The sequence below is a fragment of the Drosophila virilis genome, chromosome 2 (genome assembly GCF_030788295.1).
Source record: "Drosophila virilis strain 15010-1051.87 chromosome 2, Dvir_AGI_RSII-ME, whole genome shotgun sequence".
NCBI lineage: Eukaryota > Metazoa > Arthropoda > Insecta > Diptera > Drosophilidae > Drosophila > Drosophila virilis.
The window spans coordinates 32,416,059-32,441,484 of NC_091544.1; the positions used below are offsets into that span (position 1 = coordinate 32,416,059).

The following is a 25,426-nucleotide window of genomic DNA, read 5'->3' on the forward strand; positions in this document are numbered from 1 at the left end:
ACTCAGTGGTCTGTTGCTAACGTTAGCCAGGTTAGCACACACACACACACACACACACACACACACACACACACATACAAACACTCATATCGCTTGCATAGTTTGTCGAGTGGCCGAAACTTTATTTCTGGTTTCGTTTTTATCAGACAGCTGTGGCCTTTGACTGGTTTTGACTGGTCTGCAAATGCAGTTAGTTCTCCTGGCCAAACATTTTGGAGCTTAGCCAAATGTTGTTAACTTCATTAAATTGTACACAATTTGAAGATGGCTTTAAGCCAGTGCGTTGACTGAGCTGAGCCTAATTAAGTGCCACATAATAAATCAACAAATTTATGTGGCCACGTTCAAAGCTTATTAATAGGCGCGGCGCGCCCAATGGGGTATTTGCCATGGACAAAAACAAAAATAAAACAGAACCCAATGAAAGAAATACGCAGCACAATAAATAAACATGACAGATAAAACACAAGACAGGCGGCAGTTGCAGAAATTACGCCGAAAAACGCAAAAAACAAATGTTTATTAACTCGCAATTTAATCATCATAATCAACATCCCAAAAGATCATTAACAGAGGTAATTATTAACAGCGCACAGAGCGAGCCACTCGTAAATAACAGAAGCTGTAAAGAGCATTCCATATGTTGCACGTTTTTTCTTTGCGCATAACTCGGGATCTTTTTGAGCTAGAAAGCTGAAAATTTTGGCGTATATCACACGCAAGGTCTACTACAAATACTTGAATCAAATTAAGGCAAACGAAAGATGTGCTATACTAGATATACTAGATATGTAAATATATATATAAAAAAGCAGCTTGTCATATGCAAAATATGTTGCTTTTTTGGCAAACAGACAACTGACAGCTGCATAAACATATCAGAAATTGCGTCTACGCGAAATTCCTTATAACGTAATTAATATGAATGTAATTTGTAAAGGCTTCAGCGGCAGCCCAGTCCAAACACAATAAATAATAATTAATTGTTAGGCATTGACAACAACGCATTCTCAAAGACAAAATGTAATAATGACAGCTGCAGAGAGCGCCCAAAAACTGGGTAAGGAATGCGTTGGGCATTAATAGAGAGGTGGGCATGGTTGTTAGAATGGGGCATATCTAAGGCCAAATGACAAGCCAACTATTTGCAAAGCTAATATAAATTATGAAAATTATGACGGAGAGGGAGAGAAAGAGACCGTGTGTTTGTGGGGGGCGTTCATATGAGAGAGAGTGAGAGGGAGTGAGAGAGAGCGAGAGCGAGTCCCAAGTCGAGTCATACGGCACGGTTGCTTATTATAATTAGCTACGAAATTGCACATGACTGCAATAAATGTTTCAATTATTTATAATCTCATCCAAGTGAGTGTGTTCGTATGTGTTGTGTGTGTGTGTGTGTGTGTGTGTGTTGTTGCTAGTTAAGCCCCTCAGCACTTGCGAGAGAGCCCCCTGCCACGCCTTCTGTGGCTATTGCGCATTAATTACCTTCAATTACAAATTACAATATGAAAGTTGCACAGTGTTTTGCGAATTCAACAAAAAAATAAATAAAACGCTTACATAAATCAATTTAATTAAGCCTTAGATTTAAGCAATTAAAGACGTCAAGAGAAGACATGTTAATGCGGGTCGGCTGCGGCAGCCTCTTCTAAGGTCAGTTCATAGTGTTTTTAAGTGCTAAGCAAGTTAAACTGCCTTAAAAACTTTTAATGAGCAGCGATTTATTAAGTGCCTCCCCAGCCGCAAGCTCCATGGGATGGGAAGTATTTGAAATGTCCAAAAAAAGAAACACTTAAATCCCCCGCAGCCCCTGCCGCTAACTCCATACAAATATATCGATCCATTTGCGCCAACCATAAATAAATTGTGCATAATTTATCTTTCAACAGCATTTGTTTAACATAAATAAAAACAAAGCGAGCGTAAAAAAAAGCTTAAACAAAAACAAATGTAGTAAAAAATGTACGACTCGCAGATATCCTATAAGCAATCCTGCATGATACTAACTCTAGCATGGTATACATTAAATTGAGACCGAGGTTTTAGACCAAATTGAAACTAAACCAAATTAAGCGACACTAGCTCTAAAAGTTCTCGAGATAACAGAGGTTGATGCTGTTAAGATATTGATGGAGAAATTACCTCAGCATTTGTTGCTCTTTAAGAATGTTTAAAAAGAATACAGTCTTTACCTTCCTCGTTAGCTTTTTATTGCCACAGGGCATTGAAAAACATTGAAAGCCAAATTAAACAAGAATTTTAGAGCAGCTAAAAACATGAATTCATTATTTGGCTCTAATGATGAGCAATGAGCAAACAGACATTCAGTCAGTTAGACAGCTAAATAACTCGATGGATGGGTGAATAGATGGATGACAGGTCCCGAAAGAGGGGGGCGGTTGGGAGTGGGCGGTAATGGTAATGAGCTGTGTGTTGATTTGATGTACCGCAACACAAAACACAGCAAATATTTGTTTATTGTTAGTTTTTTTTCCTTTTTGCCCCCTGCTTCTTTTAATGTAGTTGTTGTACGCACAAATTACGCAAAAATTAAATTGCAATTAACTGGAAATTATATCGGTAATTATGCATATGAAAGTCATAAACAAATATGCAACACTTATTGCGCATTGGCAAACAGACCAAACAAAATTGTTGAAATTTTCTCTGGCGGCGCTCAACTAATGCGCATAGTTTATTTAAACGAACTGGTTTAAATGACCGCATTTGCATGGGCTTGGATAAAGAAAAATATATATAAACAGAAATTAGCTAAATATATCTAATCCTTTGCGGTCAAAAGTGAGTACCAAGGCGGGGTTTATTTTTTGGAAAACTCTACTTTTAAGTGGAAAAATGATACAAAAATCAAAAATATAAAGAAAAACGAAAAACGTGTTTTGCATAGTCTGCGAGAAATCGCTGGTTCAAATTTTGCAGTAATTGTGCATTTTTATAATTTAATGCATGGGACACGATTGGAGAGACTTTGTAAATTAAGTTAAAGTTGAGATATATACAAACAATAATGAGACCCCTTTAGAGTTCTTTTTATCCTTTACAAGGCAACGACGGGTAATCTATATAATTTTATAATTCTAATTTTATAGAATAGATAACAGAATGTCTGACCTGAACTCTTTTTCAAAAAACATTTATATGTTATATTTATTATATTGCGTTATAATATTAAAAATTATTTATATTAGTATATTATTTTATAAGTATAAAAGCTTAACACTCGAGTTAATTTATGCAAAGTATTTAATATGTGGGTCAATTAAAAACAGGTGACATTACGAACAGCTGGGCAGATGTTTTATAGAATTAAAAAATAAAAGAGAAGAAAGTTTAATGAACCCTTTAAATAAATGTATTTATAATATGTGTGAACATTTCATGAATACAACTTAAAAAACAAAACAGCGCGAAGGCGCAATTGCCACAACACACTTTACAACAACATCAGCAACAAGAAAAGTATATGAATATTCAGATTTCAGCTGTTTTCCGAGTGTAAAACGAATATATTTTTAATTTGCAGAGCAAATGAGAACAGGTTTGAACTGCATCTATGATATAAAGAAAATATTTTGGTGCGAATCGCGCACAGAAAATAAACTGTTAACTAAAGCAAAAACAAAAATAAAGAATCGCATGTGTGTGTGGGAAAAGTTCTGTTTTTCTTTTCATTTTTTTTTTTTTTTTTGGCAATTGTTGCTCTTACAGGAAGAAGCAGAGCAGAAGCGACAACAACTAAGCGAAACCAACTGAGGCGCAACGAAAATGCTAATTAATGTGATTATGTTGCCATTTAAATTGTTAAACAATTGTTTAGCGATTAGTCAGGCGTCAAGAATGACGCAGACGCTAGGAGCAGGGGGAAGAGGAGTGATGGCCAGGGGTTGCGCCGCACGATGATAAATTGTTGTAAAAGTGCAGCAGCAAACGGGGCGCCAATTTGATGCCAAAAGTTTCGCCATCAAGCGAGAGCAGCAAGTGAAAAGTTGCAAAAATTACACATACGCCGCGTGTGGCAGCCAGGCAGGCGCAGGGCATGGCTGGCAAGCGGAAGGCAGTCGCTGAAGAAGCGCAAGTTTAAAGCTTTTGACAAGCGTCGAAAGCGCGTGCCACAAGCTACACACACCTACGCGCACACATACACGCACACCCAACATTTTCACCTGGCAAAACCCGTTAAACTGCCGCAGAATGTGATTTTCTTTCGTACATTTTTTTTTTGGCTCTGCTCTTCTGATAAGCACAGACAAGCGCCACGCCCAGTCGCCCAGTCGCCCACACAGGAAGCCACCTAGTTGCCTGGCTAAACTGACAGCTATAGAGACATTAATGTGACGAGGGTTTTAGGAGTTGGGGTTCGGCTGGGAGGAGGGGGTCTTGCTCTCAACACGAAAAAGTTGCGGAAAATTACATCACGGGTTGAGCAGCAAAAAAATATATAAGAAAAAACAAATTTCTTGGGAATGCCAAAGATTAAATACCCTATTAGACCTATATAATCTAAGCCTCTTCCCGATTTCATGCAATAAACTAGACTAATTGTTATAAAAGTCGCATATTGAGTAGATGTTGTTTATATATATGTGAGGAACTTGGAGTTTTCCTAAGGTTTTCAAAGAGTTGCCAGACATTCTGTCAGCGGCCAACACATATCTAAGTAGTTGCGGTATTATATGGGTGTTAGAACCAGCACCCTCTAAATAGATATATCAGCCAAGTATAACTTGAAGACAACTAAAATACTTTAGGGACTAGTCTCTGCATATCGATTGATGCTGATCAGAATTAGATGCATACTCTATTAATTCAGAGATGCCTTCTTCCAAGCTCTATGCTAGGGTATAAATACGAAATCAGTACATGTCTGTGGCTGGCCAAAAAAAAACTGAAAAAACTCGGCAAAAAAGGTGCTGAAATCTGTGCATGCTACACACACCCTCGCAGCCCCCGCAACCCCCCTCCCATACCCATCCTTCCGCGCACAACCAAAAATCTAACCCCTGTGGAGCTGTTTGCGCGGCATGATACCGAATGCGGCGTGTGGCAAGAGGACTGCGAGATCAGGGAAGTGTGGCAAAGGGGCTTCTGCGGCGGCTGCCACTTTAAGTTGCACGTCATATGCTCAAGATTTATACAGTTACGTGTCCGACATTTGCACGAGCTGCACTAAAAATCAGGTAGCTATCGCAAATAGAGGTTAGTTTAGATAAGCAGTAACAGCCGCATTGTTTGCTTAACAATTAGTCGAAAGCAACTCTTAACTTTGATTATAGAGATTATAAAAAGAAGCACCTCAGAAAGATTGTCGAGATTGCCTACAGAGCAGATATTATTAGATTTTTATATAAATACAGCTGCAGAGATTATCAACTGATTTGATGAACTTGTGAGCTAGGTAAGGGCAAAAGTTGGGCCTATTCAAATAAAATAGGATAGAAGAGACTATGGAATAAGAAGATAAGATTTGATGCTCTTGAGAGCTTACTAGATAAAATATCTCTAAATTGCCATAACATGCTCTCTTCAAAGAAATCTGATTTCTAGCGAAGAGAGTTCTGATATTTAAGAAATATTATTAATTAAATACAAATCGGTATCGATAACCAATAGAAAATATATATAAATGTTTTAACCGATCTAGTTAAGGAGAGTTAAAAACGATCTCAGACAAGATATATTGAGTAATAATCTTTAACAATATTTTTAACATAGAATAAATTCGACAAAGTTATCGATGGTATATATTTGAACTACATATGATAGTTTAATTACTATTGATAGTATCGATTTCTGTTATTATATATTCTTTATGTTGAAAGCACGCGCACATAAAATATATCAATATTGTTATCCACATACACATAGATTCTATAGTTAAAATCCAGCAAACACAAAACATATTACCTAGTTCAATATCAATAATTTACTTTTCTTATAGAATTCATTTCTTACTGTAACACTAGTTGGTTATCGAAAACGTATATTTTAATTAGATTGGATAGTTTCGATTGATATATATGTTCTCTAGGTTATAAATAGATAATTGGTGTAGAGTCAATATTGATAGTACAATTAACTGCGACATTGCGGCAATGAAAAGATCAAATCGAACTATGGAAAGAGCAAAACAAAAAAAATAAATAAAAAGGCCGCAATCACAAATTGAGGAGAGCACTTGAAGTGCCGATAAGAATGTTCGTTAGGGAGGGGGCTCCCGCTGTATGTTACCTTTGCCACTCTGTCGCTTTCAATGAAATTAACTTTTGGTGTACGAGTCGAGATTTCCTTAACAACAATATTTGTTGACTTTTTCTATGACGGCGATGGCTCAATTATTGATTTTGTATTGTGTCGTTCTTCTTGTTGTTCTTCTTCTTTCGTCGAAAGGTAAATAGAAAATAGAACACCTCGCTGCGAATGAAATGAGTACTCGATAATTGATTTGTAGCCGGAAGAGCTCCGGGCGCAACAATTGAACTGACAATGGCAATCAATTTCCATTATTGTGAGGTTGGCTAATTGAAAGTTGTTGAGATCTGGTCGCACCGTACGGTGCGTTATCGCAGATGGCAAATGCTTGATTTCAGGGCAAGCGGCCTGTCTATCTGTGTCCATCTCTGTCTGTCTTTCCGACTCTCTGCGTTCCCATTTCCTGTAGTTATCGTACCCATATCAAATGTTTTTCCTTTTCATTTTTCCTGTCTTCTTGTAATGAAAAACTTTGGCCAGTCGCTCTATCATAAATAATTCAATTTTACAGCATACTTTTCGGTGGAAACAAGAATTACAAGACCACGAACAGGAGGGCGGGAGTTGCAGCGAAAAAAAAAGAGAAAAAAAGAAAATAAAGCAAACCACAAAATGCGAGTTGGCAAACGAAACGAATGTTAAAGTTCACACAGTTTTGCTTCACTACACAAATATATTAAATTTCGATTTGGGCGAACTCCGACTCCGGCTTCGAATCGAACCCAAATCCGATACTGAATCCATGGGCACGTGCGTTAACCTTTGACATATGAGCTGGCTGGCAACCATCAAACATATTTTATGTATTAAGGATATGCGCGAGAGAGACTGGGAGAGAGTGAGAGGGGAAGGGGGCGCTAAAGGACCCTTAGCACACAGCGAGACAGCGTACAAAACGCCCACGCTGACATGCATATAAAAAAAAACCAAAGGGAAAAAATACATAAAAAATACAACATTGCCAAAATACAAAGGGGCAAGTGGGAGTGAGCGGGCGGGGAAGGGGTGGAGCTGCTCGGGCGGGTGTGGCAACAAAAAATCACGTTACAACACTGTCAGAGGACACCACACGCCGAGCACATATCGAAGTTGCCCCCAGAGAGTGGGAGAGAGAAAGAGAGAGAGAGCGAGACACAAACCTCTCTCTCTCTCTCTCTCTCTGTGTATTCGCCTTCTCTCTGGGGAAATCAAAACAGAACAAAATGGCATCTTTAAGAGCTTAAATTTGTATAAAATTGCCGCTCATAAAACCCAAAAGCTGTGCTAAGCAGCCTCCGTCGCACAAAGGTGTCGCACTGTCTGGCAACTCCCCTCGAACACAGCCCTGCCTTTCACCAGTCTGGCAAGGTGTCATCGCTTATAATAACAATATAAACACATGGTTAAGTTCCCCTCTCACCCCTCTCCATCACTCTGCTGTCAGTTGATTGCATTGTAAATGCTCTTCAAGCCACATAAAACTCAACGAGTTGACTTCTTTTCAGCTTCTTCTACTACTTCTTTTTCTTCTGCCTCATCGACGAGAAAGTGTCAGTAAGAGCTTAGGATTGCCAATGGGGCATACAACAGCTGGGATTTCTTTGAGTGAAAGGTACAAGTTGTGCTTAGACTAAATAACATTGAATACGGCGCTTTGTTCAACTTTTGTCTGCTCAATCGAAACTCTAAAAATGTAAATAGTTAAATAGGTCCATAAGCTCAACCTCACATAACTCAACTTCAAATAACTGTTGGACTTTACAAATATGTTGTATGTGTACACTTCGTTCAATTATCTATTGATTAAAAACAATTTTTAGAGCTGAATTTGAGAATGAAAAAAGTGCACACACAAAAAGAAAAAGCTGCCAAACAGTTTTGCCACCGCAATTTGCACTTTGGCACGTCTGGCCAGACGACGACCCGACCACAAAACAGAACTTTGTCTGGCTAATATGTGTCGTTAGATCTTAAAAATAAAAAAAGTGGGCAACACTGTGTCTGAAAAGCAAACAAAAAACTCAAATCGATATCGAATCAAACTTTAACAAAACAAAAAAAAAAAACCTTTTAAAAGCTATAAAAAGCAGTTCAACGCGTTTCATTCAATTGAGCTTGACTAAGCGAGCGAGAGAGAGAGAGGGAGAGAGTCGGAGAGAGAGAGAGAGAGAGACTAACTTAGTTTTAAGAGACCTAGAGAAATTCAAAACCAGCAACCGAAAGCCTCAATAAACACAAACGTCAAATGGATATATGCGAATGTCTATTGAAACGAGTGAAATTTTAGATCCCCCATAGAGCATAACCCCCTTCCCACCTCCCACCATCCACCATGCACACACACACACACACACACACACACGCTCAGCAAATCCATTTAGCATATGGGCACGCACACAAAGACAGCAGCTTGCAGCTGGTCTCAAGCATAATAAGCCCAAAGCAAATGCTTTGATTTTCCAACAAGAGGCGACTGCACAAATTGGAAGGTTTTTCCATTTCAGACACAGACCCAAGCGCAAGTCGCAGTCCGGAGCGGGACCGGAGCGGACCGGACGACGACACGACTGAGTGTGCGAGGGTGACAAAACCTAATAAAATTTAATTAAACTCAATCAAAATCCATTTAAGGCGCACAAAAAGCAAACGAACAGACCGACCTATTCATATATGTGCCCAAAGCAAGTGGAAGTCGGCCAGGGGCACTGCCGGGGGTGTGTGTGTGTGTGTATGTGGGGAGGAGGGGTGGGGTTTGCACACTTGTGGGTGCATTTGCAAGTGGAGCGCTTTAATTGAATTTTCAGTGCGATCTCTTAACATCGTGAACTGCACAAAAACGGAAATGAAAATGATGTCATTTATTTGTTTAAGTGGGTTTTCTCTCTTTTTTTTTTTCGGTTGACATTTTTCATAAGCAAATACACAGACCGAAACAGAGAGAGGGAGAGAAATTAATTGAAACGCAGGCGGGCTGCACCTGTTGACGGACAAAAGCTGATTAGCTTGCAGCCGCCGAGCGGAATTCAATTAACAATTGCAGCAATTGCAATAAACGAAACGATTTCTCAACCAATCCAAGCTTTGCACATACACACACACACACACACACACACACCCATGTGCGTACACTCAACAAAACGTGTGGGCTACAAATGAAAGCAAAATCCTCTTTTAAAACCTGGTCTTTGATCCATTTTAAAATTCAATTTATGTCATATCTTAATGTTTGCCGCTTGCACCAGCTGCATTTGCATAGAACTTGAGCTATCTGTTCTCTCAGTGTACACTTCTCCCACATATCTATGTGTATATAAATACATTCATAAATGGATGATTTCCACTGTCATGTTGTACAATATGCCGGCCCTCAGTGTCTGTGCATCTGTTTGTTTGCTTAATTTAATTTACCGAACACAATGTTGAGGGATGTTGATGACGATGTTGATAACATTGAGCAGCATAGAGGAGGGTGGGAGGGGAGTTAGAGGTGATGGAGAGTGCTGGGAGAGGTCAATTTACTTGTTAGCGCACAAATCAAAGCGCTGTGGTAAAGCGGCGACTACGGACTAAACATATATATAGATATATGCGAGGCCTGAGTAGAAACACCCCTCAGAGAAGAGAACTCTTGAATTATGGCAGCTATCCGCAACTGAATTAAATAACCAGGCAGGGTGCAAGGGGGGTTGTTATTTCTATTGGCCGACATTTGTGCTCAAGTTCTATTCTAGTTTTAAGTAGCTGTCAAATTAGGTTGTCCGGCTACTAAAATATTTGTTGGACTAATAAACAGAGGCAGGAAAAGAAACACAAACACATGCCAAATGCAGGCTAAACATGTGTGTATAAGAAATACCTTTATCTATATACTTTTTTATATATACATATATATGTATACATGTCTCGGGCGTCTCGTTATTTTGAACAATGTGTAAATTGCTTTCCATGCATATTTTCATTTTTCTCGCTTGCTCAATATATTTGATATGCTGCTTTTCTCGTTCAAAACTAAAGATACCCAGAATATTTGCCGCAAGCGTAGGAAAAATCATTTTTCCAAATTATAAAAATACATTTTTACCTCAACGCAGCTGACGTTGGCAGCGCTGCTAGCGTGCAGGTGTGCGCCCATATATTTTTAGTCGCTGTCGCTGTCGCTGTCGCTGTCGCTGCCGCAGTCGCAGTCGACGTCGCTGCCGGCATGCTGCGCACCACTCGACTGCTTATTATAATTTTTTGTGGCTTTCAGATCTAGCTAGATATATTTTCGTATTTTTTTTCGTTTGCTTTCGACTGTTTAGTGAGTAATTAACAAGCAAGGCGCAAAAAAAGGCTAAAAACAGCCAGAAAGTATATTGCAGCTGGCAAAACTGAATGAAGAGGCCTGAACTCCGCCCCAAACCCCGCTGTTGCTTTTGGGTTGGGCTCGTTTTTTTTTTTTTTTTTTATTTTGCAGGGCATCCAAGAGACCGCGTGCAGAACGAAACGCCATTTCGTTTAACTAGACATTAATAATATGCCTTCAACTGAAGAACCACAGAGCCGAGAGCCCCATTTATAAAGCAGCCAGTAGCAGAAAGGCACATGGCGAAACAAAACAAAGAATACCTTTAGTAAAATAAAAATTAATAATAATAATTATAAATACAATAAGTACTGTACACACATCATATTGCAGCATATTGTTAACTAAATTTAGCTCAAGGCAAGTTTTGTCGGTTTGCGCTGCTTGAGTTTATTTATTTATTTCAGTTCAGTTCATTTCTTGGTTTGTTTTTTTGATACCCTATGTTGGCTAAAATGGGTATGATGTATTGTATATATTCTTGATGAACATTACAAGTTCATCTGAACGGATCTAGGACTTTTTCTCATTTTGGATTGGTTCTCACTAAAATGTTTATATTGGACTACAAGGACGGATGCGACTCATGAACTTATTTCATATTGAAGGAAAATAGTCTTCTCAATTAGGAGAACGAGCTGAGTCTATCTTATAAGAGCTAGAGAGCGAGAGCAGAATTATTCACTTTATGATTCTTTCACAATACCTACTAACAATTTTATAAAGATCGGACTACAAGCACCGATAGTGATCTCGAACTTAGTTCGCGCTTAAAGAAAATAAAGTCTTACAACTGAATTCAGCTAGAAAAACTAGAATTTATCACTTTTTGTTAATGCAGCCACTAAAGGAATAAAAAACCTTTTTGTAAAAGTTAAAAATGTCCTTCAGTTATTCACATTAATTTATTTATACCTAGGGTATTTTATCTTCGACATTGCGCATATATTTATTTACTTAACGCCTTTTCCTCTCATTGTTTTAGTAATAAGCGACTAAGTGGAATGCAATTCATGGTAATGCATAGTATGTCAATTGATATGAGGTTAATTAACTTTTGCTACCGCCTTTTAAAAGCTTTAGATTAAGAAATTACACTCAAACAAAAGCTGGAGTAGCAAACGGAATAACATTTTGTCGACTTAACTGGGTTAGGAGCCAAACGAGTTCTCGACTGACGTCAAGCGAACCAAATTGCGTCCGTTAAAGATTCACAAATCCTCAAAAAAAAAAAAAACAAAAGCCCAGAGAAATGTGGATGCTGACTAAAAACTAGTTTCAACATAAAATTGTTGTTGTTTTTATCAGCTAATGGAACTAGTTCCAGCAACAATTGAGATAAAAATACTTGTGCCTTAGTTTTAAGTAGAGTCAAAGACGCGCAGGAGAGGGGGAGGCCACAGCTGAGGCTTTTCCATCGTGTCGGTTGTAAATGGAAACTTACCTGAAAAACAAAAATAGAGAAAAGGAAAAAACGCACGTTAGATATTAAAAATGTACGAAAAAGAGAACAATATTTCGTAAGTTCAAAAATGCAATAAAAACACGAAAATTTATGAAAAATTTACCAAGAAATAAACAGGTCGGGAGCGAGGGGCATGGGCGGGGAAGGGGGCACGGGAGAGCAGAGCAGATAGATAGACAAGTGCTACAACAATTTATGGCTATAAAAATGTTTATTGCTTGTTGCTTGTACGCTGCACACACGAGGAACAGGGGGCGGCGGGTGCAAGTTGAACTAAAATTTGTGGCAGCTACAGCGCACTGTATCTGCATCCTCCCTCCCAACCCCCCCCTGACTAATTCCCCTCCTCTGGTAAGCAAGTAGCTGTGTGAGTTCTTTGGTCAACATTTGACAGGTAGTCCGAGGGGAGCTGACGCCACTTTGCTGTCACTTTGAATAATGCTTCCCCTCATAAATTGTTTTTGCGTGTGAAATGTAGAAACACTCCCCACCTCTCCCCACCATCACCAAAACGATGTCCCTTACGTTTTCCATTCACTTATAATTAGCCGCAAGCTAGCTGTTTCGCGCGTTTTTCAACACTTTTCATGAAAATTTCATTAACAACCGCCATTTGATGAGAGTATCCAATAAGCGCAGGAGGGCGGGAACGGGCCAGAGCCTCAGAAAAAGAAGAAGCACAACTGAAAAAGGGAGCTCAGCGGTCGGTTTAATCCGTCAAACGTTGATGACAACTGCCTCTGTTTCGGATCTGCCAACTCGGCTTAAAGACGCGATATCACGAAAAGCAAAGGGATTCCGCCAGACAAACAACAATAAAAACAACAGTTGGCAGATGAGAAAAAAGTCGAGGAAAATACATTCAAAGAATTTGTAAGATCCCAGCAAATGGGTCAGTTGGACCACAAAACTGTTACAGCCCTTATAATACAGGGAAACTAATGGGTCTGTATCAAATTCTAGACAGAACTCATTTTAAATAAATATTTATTATTTTGATACAATATTTTAGATGCTTTTTTCTCCGATATATTTGCATTTACTATTCGTAAAAACCAGTTTTATGGAGAACTTTCAGATTATATACTTTAAATATAAATGTTTTTCTATTCCAACTATTGTTAGAAGCCTTTTTAATTTCAACTTATTACGATCGTTTTTTTTTTTTTATTATTCTGGCGATGTTTAGTTTTCTTTTCAAGTAATTCTAAATAAAAACTCAAGTATTTTTCACAAAAGTAAAACTCGCTCGCTTAGCTGATATGCTTGCAATCGGTTAGGGCATGATAAAAGCAACAAAGACAACAACAACCAGCAACAATGTTGCCAGCCAGCGCATTGTAAATTTATATACATATGTATATATATTTTAATCAAAATTCTCTTAAATAATTAAAATGCAAATTGTGGGAGCATAAAAATAACAGCAACAAACAAATAACGGGCGCTGCGGCAGACGACGACACGCAAGGACGACAAAGCAACAAAGGACAACACAGCCACAAGCCGAATGATGATATGACAACAGGCAGCAGCAACAACAACAACAGCAACAACAACAGCAACAACAACAGCAAATGCAAATAATAATCAAACCGATGATGATGATCACAATGCTGATGATAATGATGTTTGCCGCTGAGGACGACGACTTTGACAGTTCTTTGTGGTTTTTCGCTCAGCTCCGACAGACAGACCGGCGACAGGCAGAACGACGCCTGAGAAGAAGGGAGATAAAGAACACAACAAAAACAGCAACAAGAACAACAACAGTTAAAGTGTTAACGATTATGATGATGCCGATAATGATGTTGCTGATGATGATTACTGGCTGCTTTCTAAGAAGGGTTGAAAGCGAAGTCGCAGCTATAATACCCTTGCGATATAGTTCTTAATATTCACCACATCACAGTAAAAGTTCCGTTAAACGAACAGCCACTGTTAAGGTATGATTCTCCAGTTATGGGAAAAGCCTGCTCGTTTTGTGCGGAAAGACAAACGACAATTATAGGACATTTTTTGGATTATGGGTGCTTTACCCCTATTAAAAGCTGTCCGTATTATATATTACTGTACACAGCTGTCCGATATGGTCTATATCCGCTTTATATTCAGATTGTTGCTGTCTTGAAAACAAAGTAAGGCTCTTAAGCGCTGAGTCTTGTTAAACTACAAAAAAACAAAGAAGTTACTCATGAAAAAGTCATATCATTCGCATAGATATACGATATAGGGGTCAAATGCTGATAAGATATTGCTCGTATAGGACGCATAAACTTATGAATTTTAGTGATATAGTGGTTGGTTCCGGCATTTATATTTACTAAAATATAAATGAAAATATACCAAAAGCTACAAAAAATACCGATCTACCACAGTTTCATTAGACTAACTTCGCAGTTAGTTATATCGACGTGTCCGTTGATGCTGTTCATGAATATATATATATATATATATACACCTTAAAAGATAGCACATTTTATGAGAAACTTAAAGAGCTGCTAAATAAATATATCACATGGCAGCTGCACGAGCGCCACTCCAAATGGGCCCCATCCAACCGCTGTCCGTATTAATGAAGTTTGTGCACACACACACACACACACACACTCACACACACGTAGACACGTGACACAAGCTTTGCATGCTCAAAAAGGGTTGCTTTTGCTTTGCCAAGCCGAATCCCTTCACCCGGCTTCCATCGCCCTCTCACAAAAAGGAACGGTAGAGCCAAAGTGCGAGCGGCACGTGTGCTCTTCAATGGAGTCCCACGCGCGCTGTCTCTCCCTCTCTCTCTCTCTCTCTCTCTCTCTCTGCTCCTTCGATGAGGTCTGTGAATGTTGTGTTCATTAAGCTGCTTATTATGTTTGCACTTAAAAATTCATATGTGACTATGGCAGCAAATTGTGTGTGTCCCGCAAATTTTTAGTTGCTCTTGCTGTCTCTCTCACTCGCCCACACTCTCTCTCACTTTCTCGCTCTTTCTGTGTGTCCTTCAAAGTTGAAATTATTAGCATACTTAAGGGCTGGGCTTTAAGGATTTGAAAATGTAATTAGGACAATGGGACACATGTCGCCTTTTTATAGTTATTTTGCATTGTAATTAGGGTTTAATTTTCTGCCCCTAGCTGTTGCTTCTTCCTCTTCCACCTGCTTGTTATTTTGCTGTAAGGACATGTGCTGTCCGCCCCCAGCCCACACATCATTTCATTATATTATAAGCCTCACTTTTTATATAAATATTAAACTAAGCCCATGAAATTAATATTCTCACATTTATCAGGCCAGGGGCTTAGAGTTCCAGGAAGGGTGGGGGGGCGCTCTGCACTTGCCAAGTGAAATGTTTGCTGTAAAAGAAGCTGTCTAAAATAAAGCGCAAAACAGTCGACCGCAAAACATTTCGTTAGTCTTATCAAGTGGTTAAACTACCAGCAAGCGATTCCTCCATGTGAAATGCGCCAGTTATTCAAGAGAGAGAAACCTTAAGCTAAGTGTAGCCCCAAATTGGCTTAACAAGTGTTTAGATTTAGGGAATATTCATTTATTAGATTTGTTTTATTCCAGCCTTAAAAGCGAGTCATCGATTAAGCTGTGCTACTGATAGCATTTACTAGAGCAGGGAGAAACTTTAAGTTAAACGAAGCCGCAAGCTAGCTAAGTTAAAAATTTGTTTAGGAGTACGAACTCTTGCTGTCTGCAATTTGGTGGGTTGCAGCTCTAGAAGGTAGTTTATATCTATGTAGCTGTGCTATCGATAAGGGAGAAACTTTAATGTGGCGTGAAGATATAGGCGGTGAGACACATGCTAAACGTTAACGAGAAGATTCTGTAGACGAAAATAAGGATATTAGTAATATCGATAAGCAGCCCTACTTTAACAGCAACAGTTTAAGCGGTTACGTTAACAGCGTCACTTTAACATTTTCTTGTACATTGCGGTTAGCATCTCTACAGACTACTTCAGCTAATAACCGAAGCTTCTTCACGCTCTACCTCTCCCTATCTACACTGCTCCCACATAAATCACTCACTATCGTCCTTACAGCATTTACCTTTAACTGAGTGCCTGCCAACAATTTTCCACTGCACGGCTCAGTGAACCTCGACTCCGCATACCAAAAGTGGCCTTCAATTCAATAAGAAAAGAGAAAACAAACAACAACAAAAATGGCGAGAAAAATGAAGAAGCAAAGCGAGAAGCGAAAAATGCAAAGGCGCTGTAATGTTAATGTTCATAACCGAGTAACGACGGAATGGAACAAATGCCAAACAATGAGTGTAAAGTGTATTTAAAGTCTGGCAAGGACAAAGGACGCGAGCCAGAAAAATGAGAAGCAGGCGGCAGGAGCCGCAGCTGCCGAGGGTTGTCTGATAGACGAAAACAGAAGTGAGAAGAGAGAGCGGAAAAGAGAGAATTAAACAGCGAGTGGGAGGCAAAGTTTATTTAAGCGAAAATGTAATTTTATGCTTTTTAATTGAGCGAATATGCGTGTAACATGTGCAGGGCGCAAAGATGGGGCAAAGACAACGTCCGATGACACAGTGGAGTGTCAAAAAAAGGGGAGGTGGGTACGGGAGGCAGGGTTGGGTGCATGGCGAGTGTTTGTTTGGGGGGCGTGTCGCTGCGGCTGGGCGTCAAGTTGATGAGTTTGCGATGCATTCGAGCGTCACATGAATACAAAGTAAACGCTGGACCCGGCGCTGAGAGAGGCTCTGCTGCTAACCTGCTGATGCTGCACATTAACTGGCCCAGTATCAAAGGGGGGTGGGGGTTGGGGCCGCTAATGTATTTAAGCAACTAAAAGTGGCTGAGACAGCAGATGGGGCTGGGCAAGAGGGGAGCAGCAGCAGGCGCACTTTGCTGCCCTGGACCTGATTGCTCGCTCGCTTGATGAAAAGCAATAAAAATGCAACATTATTAATCATCATCAATCAATGTCATCCATCAAAAATGCGGCAAGTCGAGGCGACGCATCGTTTATGAACCTTCTTTTGTTCTTCTGCTTCTTCTGCTGCTGCTGCTGCTGCTGCTGATGCTGCTCTGCCCTGTCCCATTATCATCATCAACCGCTCTTTTCTACGTCTAGTTCCGCCCTCAGGCGAGGCTGCCAGACAGGCTGGAGACAGTGCAGAGACGAGGGAGTGGCGACTAGTGGGCGTGCCAGTGAGAGCTATGACACTTTAATAGTTTCCGAGACACATTTGCATTTAAATGGAGAGAAGCGTAAGCATAGGGAGCTCAACAGATGCTGTTGTTAACATAATGCATGTTATGTTAACTGGCTTGCATTGATAGTCTCATTTGTTCAGGTTAACAGCGCTTAACAGTATTCCTTTAATAACGTGAGTTTGAAGGCGCGACTCTAACGTTAACATTTTATGTTTAACAGACTGGTCAACTGTAGCAGAGTCCACTTAACAATAGCATGTTTATGTTTAAATTAATTTCTTAATAGCAAAAACAACATCTTATCCATAAGAAACACATCTACTGTTAAGATATTTTTCTCAATAAAGTGCTATGTTGTGCAGAGCAATTAGGAGACAGCTGTTAAAAACACTATTAACATTAACAGTTACCTAGCTGTGTACTTAGCATACTTAACAGAATGTTAACGTTATGCTTATCTCATTTTGAGGCGGTATTAATAAGTTTCACAGAACATCCGTTTCTTTTTTTTTCTAAGTTTTATTGACACACATTAAGCAGCCCATTAAACTCGAATTTATCAAAGACAGCTTAAAATCAATAATGGAATTCAATAGAATTAATCAATTCACACGAATACGAATACTAATCTTGTTAGTTTAAAATAAAACCCATACTGAATGAAACGACAAATCAGACCACGTTTTGTTGTGTTGAACTTGACCCTAGGCATAAGCATTTGAACATCAGCAAAAGATCTTAGATTTTATCGGGGGTCCATTAGAGAGGGGGTCAATTTGAGAGGGAATCTATTAGAGCATACTTAAAACTATTTTGCGTCTTAGCTTTAAATCGCTTTTTATGCATATTAATAGAAAAATCTAGTATAGATTTTTGCTCAGCTTAGAGCAGAGTTGCCAGCCTGCAAAAAGTTCCAATTGAATGGGTGGGTTTACAATATGCAGACACTATAAATATTACACGAGTGTTGGACCAATAAACTATTAAAAAGTCACAAAAGGTGGCGCTGCTGTGCAAAAGTTTTCTATCAAGTTTCTGTAACCGAAACGAAAACCGAAACAGAACACAAAATGCAGTAACTGTAAATTTGTTTCCAAGTAAAACAAAACAAAAGACGCAATGCAAGAAACAAACAGGTAAAGAACAAGACACGACACAACACGACACGAATTGGGCAACTGACAAGTCGAGTGGGTTCGAGAGGGGTCCAGAGGGGGGAGGGCGGCCAGCTAAAGTAGGTAGCAGACTGAACGACTGAGGGACTGAGGGACGAGTACTTCAAGTATTTTGTATGTCAATTGCTATTCAAGAAGTCACGACAAAGAAGAAGCAGCGGAGAAAGAAGCAGATGATAGCAGCTCGCAGTGGGTGCTGGCAGATTGCTGCAGCAAGCGATGTACGGGGAGAGGGGCGGTGGTGAAGTGCCGCAAAGTTTATAAGCTGAGTGTTTTTGTTTTTTTTTGGTTTTTTTTTTTTTTTTTTTTTGGAAGTCAAGAAGTTTTCAAAGCAGCGCGGCAGAGGCGGAGCTTGGAGGGGGCGGCAGACACAACGGTAACTCAGTTTGTTAATTAAATTCACGTTGGGAAAACAGCAACAAAAAAAATTTAAAATAAAAAAAACAAAAAGTTGAATAAATTTATATATGCAAGTAACGAAAAAGGTGTCATGATGTAATCTTTGCGAAGCGTGTGCCAAGTTCAAAGAGCTGAAACAAAATAAAGAAGAAGCAGGCCACAATCTGCACTTGTCTTCTGCGACTGGGCGGTTTGTCAGGTCCGCTCATGTGTTAATTAAGGCATAATTTATGCACTTCGGTCTTAGCTCAATCTTGTGTTTACACTATTTTTGCCGTGCCCCCGTCTTAAATTAACATTTTTTTGCCGTGTTCTTTGAGCCTTCCTTTCTTTCGTTTGGACATTGACTTTCTTGGCCAAGTTCATTGACTTTGGCTTTTGAGCGTTCTTTTTTTTTTTTGTTATTAAATCTTGTTGCAGCCCGACTTTCATTTAGTTGCCGCTTTTTGCTTAATTTTATTGATCGCTTTCCAAATGACATTCATTGCGGTTTTTTCGGCGCTTTCCATGCGTGTTGGAAAACCTTTCGAAAGTGACAGGCAGCTCATGTGATTGGCAGCTAGTTATTTCAGGGGGTTCGAACTATTGACCCTAATCTAGTTTCGCAAAAAAGTGAACGATTGACCTTTCTTAATGGAGATTGTTATTGGATTTTTCTTGCTCTGATAGTGCAATACACTTTTACGCACTTTCCATGGCAAACCTTTCAATTCCACTTTGTTCCACTTAATATGAAGTGTGCCTGCTTTCAATCAGGCCTAAGAAAGCTCGTTTGTTTCTACTCCATTTCGTTCCATACACATTCAAATTCACCTCTTCCCCATTTTTAAAATAAGGCACTTTCTCACTGCGCAATGAATAATCACTTTCCAAATCCAATTCGCTCCAATTCCATTTTGTTCCAACTGCATACTTAAGAAAACTTCTTTAACTTTTCATGTTTCATTTCCATGTTGAATGATAGCAGCTACACTTATTATAGGGCTTGCGTTTTCCTTCAATCAGGCAAGTAAGAAAAATATATCATATTCTGCTTGTTCTTCACATTTAGCCTGTTTGTTTTCAATTTCAATTAGGTATCTGATCAATTACCAGTTTCGACAATTACGAACTTCAACTCATTATCCAAATTCCTCGTTCCAATTCCAGCCTGTGCCAACTGCATACCCCATAAAGCCTCTACCACAACTCTTTCCCATTTGTTTGCATTTTTAGCGGATAATCCATTTATGCTCATGCTCTCCGTTTAGATTAAAGACTCTTGATAACCTTTCATTACACCAAGACTTTTCATGTGCTTTAAGTTGACTAGTTTCTAATTTTCTTGCAGCGTATTTCCTTTCCACCTGAAAATCTGGGCTAGTCCGCACACACGTACTTTCCTTGACATGCCAACACCCTTCTATTCAAAAACTCTGTGCTCATTAGTTCGCACAGTTCTCATCATTCATTAGCCGCACGTTTCTGGCGGACAAACAACAAAACAATACGAATAAATAAAAACCTGACTCACATATTTCGCTAAAGCCCGCGAAGAAAGCAACAAAAAGAAGAAATTTAACAAAAGAGCAAAGAAACCGCAACACAACAAAATAAATTACAAGAAAGAAAATAAATAAACATAAACAAATGTTAACCCAGTTTCTTTATTGTCACGTTGAATGAAACTCATTTAAAACTGGCAAAGATTTGAATATTATTTGAATTAAGTAAAATATTTCCCAAAAATCTAGTAATATTTTATGTAGTTTCTTAAATTTCCATCTCCAACACAATTTCTATAACAATCTGTCAGCTGAATGCCCCGCTGATTGACTGTCGCGACAGACTAAACGGAACCTACGTCTGTGTTTATCTCTTTGGTCAAAACTACAAACAAGTTGCCTAATACGCCCACCATCTGACTGCATTCAGCAGAGAGAGTTAGAGGGGGGTCAGAGCTCTACCTGGTGAAAATTCCAAGAGGCCAGCGCAAAATATTGTCTGTTAAATGAGCGACACTTATTTTTGTGTAGATTTTCATTTTTCTTTTTCAACTTTTCTCGGTTTTTCTTTTCATTTTGCTGTCGCGCCGCTTTTCACACTTTTCACACTTTGCCTGTTGACACTTGCTTGATAAATTTGTTTTTAGCTTGTCAGAGGAGGGACGGGGAGGTGGGTGTTAGACGAGTGGTAAGGAGGGGTGGGACGGCTGCGTTACTTAAGCATATGTCAAATGGATTTGTTGGCAATTCTACGGGAAATGTGTGTGACTAATAATGAGATGAAACAGATAGGCAAAAACTAAAAAAAAATAAGAGAATTTTGATGGAAAATACAAAAAAAAAAATGATTTGAAGAGGGAATCTTTAAAGGAATTAACTGTAAGCATAGGCTATATAAATTGTCTATAATTAGAAAATGGATACGATTTAAATAGATTAAAATATAATTTTATCACCAGCTTCAATAGAATTTCACTCGAGTAACATTTTAGGCATATATAAATAAATTAAGCATCAGGTAGTAGAAATACAATTATTTACAACTTCAATAATCTTCGGCTCAGGGAATATTTTAGCGATGTTTGATATAGAGTCAAGTTCCATCTGCTAGAGAACTTAAGATACTTCTGATACTCGAAAATTAAGAAGTAAACATATAAAATGGTTTCTTTATATTCACCATAATAGTTATAGAGAACTTAATATTTGATAGACGATTAAAGATTCTAAAGATATTGTCATAAACAACTGCTGATAGATCGGAATAATGTTTATAAGAAAATAAACACATACACATTTGGAGTGTACTGCACTCCAAAGTTGACGGAAATACAGATACATATAGAATGTAATACTCTAGAGTTCAATTATGATTATTTTCTAGATCTTCGGTACAGGAAATATAATAATGAATTTAATTTCCATCAGTGTGCCATAATATATTTCTTTCTTCAAATTGATATTATTTTTATATAGTTCTACTTTAAGAATTACATCCTGCATTCCTTCTGATTACAGGGTCAATAAACTTTCCTCTTACTTTTACATTGGCTTTGGGTCAGTTTTTTAGCTTCGTGGCTAAGCTTACAATTTGCAGCCTTGTTTATTCCTAAAATGTGGGTCTGTCCACCCGATTGTCAGCTGCTTGAGCGGCCGCTTTGACTGGCAGTTTCAATTTGCACTAACTTTAACTACAGGTCAAAATGGCAAATGCGCAGACCGGAGAAATGGAGTGGGGAGAGAGAGAGGGGTTTAGCTTGGGTTAAGCAGAGCAAAACAATTTATATAAAGCGCTGTGGCAGAAAAAAGGCCCAAGTGACGCCTTTCTTAAGGTATTAAGGTCAAACGCGTTAAACCAAAGCAAGAGCAAAACCAAAACCAAAACAACAAAACGACAAAACAGGTAATACAAACAGGCAGCAAGAGCAGCAGCAGATTTGCAGCAGCAGCAGCAACCGCAAAGAGCACAGCGCCATGAAAAACAGCAGCAGAAAAAAAGACGAAGATATATATAAAAATAAAACTCAGAACCCAGGCCGAGAACATTGCCAAGTAACGGTAAAGCAAGAGAGTCCAGAGAATTAGGTCAGGCACATGCGAAATGTGCAACGCAAATAATTGGCCAAGTGAGAGAGAGAGAGAGAGGGAGAGAACTTCGCTTAAATGAAAAGAAAGTTAAGAACAGCGCCTCGAAACAGTGGCAACTCTTTGCCTGGGCTTTACCGTTATGTTGACCGCCTTGATTAACGGTACTGCTGCAGAACATTAACCCCTTACCCACTTGCCACTTGCCTCTCATGTGTCCGCGGAACCGGTTACATTTTGCTTTGATCGCCTCTGCAAAACAGAGTTGACACGCATTTGGCAAAAGCAAAAAAAGAAATTATGTCTTGCGTTGAAACTTCCCGCTGATTCTGCTGGAACATAAAAAAAAACTGGTTTTCAATCAGTTCTTTGGTTGGAGTCCAGCTCTGGAGCTTTATAACTGACAAGGCCCTACGAAATCAGGTCCAAGCACAACTTTAATAGCCACATTATTTCAATACCCAAACAGACAAATTTAAATCGAACTGAAATTGAGTTGAAACATTTGGTTCAATGCGCTGTCAGTCTGTTCATTAGAAACAATGTCTTTAATCAGTCATTAGCCAATATTAATGCTCATTAACCGTATTAAATCTAATATTTAGCATAATTTTATTGCATTTTTTTTATAGTATGAAACCACAGCCAGAAACCGGAAATTGCTCAAAACAAAACCAGAAACCAAACTTCCGTTTGATTGGCCAAAGTAAATGTTTTAAATATTTCGTTGCAGTTAGTTCTCTTCTTCTTTTTATAGTATTTTTGTTGTTTATTTCGATCGCAACTTTTAATTAAATCATTCGATTTGCGCACGAGCAACGTTCACAACAAAATTAGCAAAGTTTTAGATTCAAAGCCACAAAAGAAGAATAAAAAAATACGTTGCTAAACTAATTAAAATTTATAACAATAAATTTGGCGAGTGGCGCAACTGAAGTTTGTTAAAAGCTTCATAGATTGCAGCTCTATGAAAACACTTCTAAGCACCCCTCTTTCACACATTTTGCAACACTTAATGCATCATTATTTTGATTATGATTCAATTGTATTTCAATTGCCTGTTCAACTTTTTAATTGTAGTCGTTTCATATCTTCATTAACTGTTATTCAATTGACTTCTTTTAATTTCAATTCAATCACACTTTCAATTGCGTTTTTTTTTCTTTATATCATTTCATTTTGTTGAATTGTGACAACTTTCTTCCATATATAATGCTTTTTGATTCATATTTTTCTTTAAAGTTAGTTCCAAAAAAGATTTGATGCAGCACATTTATTCCTTGTCAATTCAATTACATGCTTTCAAAGGCACTTTCTTATTTATTTCACTTTCAATTCAGGTCCTCAATAACCAAAATGCATTATATGTATGTTAGTTCAACTATTGTTTCAATTCAATATTGAACAATTAAAGTTCAGTCAATTTTTAATTTTAAATCATTTTAACTACGCTTCAACTTAAATATCAATTCAATTATAGCTTTTCAATTTGAAAATAATTTGATTACAACATTCAATTTCGACTTAGTTTCAACTTCAATGTCAAATCAATTACATTTTCAATTTCAATTGAATTTCAACATGTTTCAACTAAAATTACAATTCAATTTAAGGTTTCAATTCGATTTTCAATATTCAAATAATTCAATCAAATTTCAATTGAATTTTCCTTTTCAATTCAACTTAAACTACTATTTATAATAAATTCATTTAAATATTCACTTTGCTTTCCCATTCAATATTTTTTCAATTCAATTCTACTTGAACTCAGTTTTCAATTTGTTTGAAGCACACCACGTGACACATTAAAAATTCACATTTTTCCTTTTCTTTTATTTTTGATGTTTTAGGTTTTGTTTATGATCTTGACATTTTCCTTACTGGTAGAACTTGCTATGCAGACAGGCAGACAGCAGACAGCAGTCAGCCAGAACGGAATATAAAGATTTCGGACTTGAATAGTAGGCTAGGCTCGAGCAGGCTAGACCAGTCGCTAGTTAATTAAATTGTTTTATGACTTTCGGGCTGGGCTGTATTTGTGTGGGCTCTATGTGATATTCTTTATAGATAAATAGACAAAGCCACATTGCAAATGAATAAACGACTTAAATAATCGCTGATCAATTCGTTTGACATTTTAATTAAATTATTCGAAGCTGTCATAATGTCGAAATTATTTCATTTTGATGCGTTTCGCACTCGCTGCTTATTTTAATAAATAATATACAGTATATTTATTTAGGCATGCCAAAAAAATCTTAGACAATAGCTGTCAGACCTGTTTCTAAATCCAAATTCAAAGCAAAACAAATGTGTGTGCATATATTCTAATTAAATTAACAACTTGTTTTATTGCCCCAAAATCATTCTTCATACATTTTTAAAGAGTTGTATGTGTAAGCTTTTTGAAGCTGAACTAAATGATATTAAATTTATTTATTATGCAAATTTCTGTTAGGCTTAGGTAGACCTTTTTTGTTGGCTACCTTTTTTCCAATGCAAATGGAAAACATTTCTGATTCATTTTCAATGAATTATAAATGTGTTTGTATGAAATACCCAAAGCTAAAACCTAATCGTTGTCTGATCTAATAAATTAAACAATTTACTAGCTCGCCAAAAATAAACGCAATCCAAAATAGCCAAAAAACGGATGACTAAGTTAAAAATAAAAGAATAATAAAAGATGGAATGATATATATATATATATAAATGAATAAATGCTACCTCACAGTTATATATGCCCGATTTGTTGATTTCGGCAATCAGAGCGCGAGTGACTAATGAATTCCCAAGACAACTTAAGATATTGCCTGGTTCACCTGCCAGAAACTTGGCCCACATTGGTAATTTTTGTTTTCGTTTCGAGTGTTTTAATGGGCTGCCAGCTAAAATAGAACGCTATCCAAGCAAATGGTTTTCTAATAGTTTATATCTCCACACACATACACACACGGACACACACTTTAGCCCCACTTTGACCTAATGACGCAAACGGATGACCATCTAGAGATTTGTTTACAGCCAAATAACCAATACACAGATTCCCATTAT

The 25,426-nt window shown here is 38.1% G+C and overlaps 1 protein-coding gene across 12 annotated transcripts in view; it reads right to left on the bottom strand.

Moving 5' to 3' along the window:
- The window catches only part of pum (pumilio), a 231,356-nt gene that overhangs the window by 65,173 nt on the left and 140,757 nt on the right, over nt 1-25,426 (bottom strand). Inside the window, exon 9 of one of the 12 annotated variants that reach the window (XM_070207249.1) lies at nt 10,640-12,038. The exons of the other annotated variants lie outside the window; for them this stretch is intronic. Within the exon in view, the coding sequence (XP_070063350.1) occupies nt 11,775-12,038 (264 nt within the window). The 3' untranslated portion in view covers nt 10,640-11,774. Of the gene's footprint in view, nt 1-10,639; nt 12,039-25,426 lie in introns of those variants that run through there. 12 annotated transcript variants of the gene reach the window in all.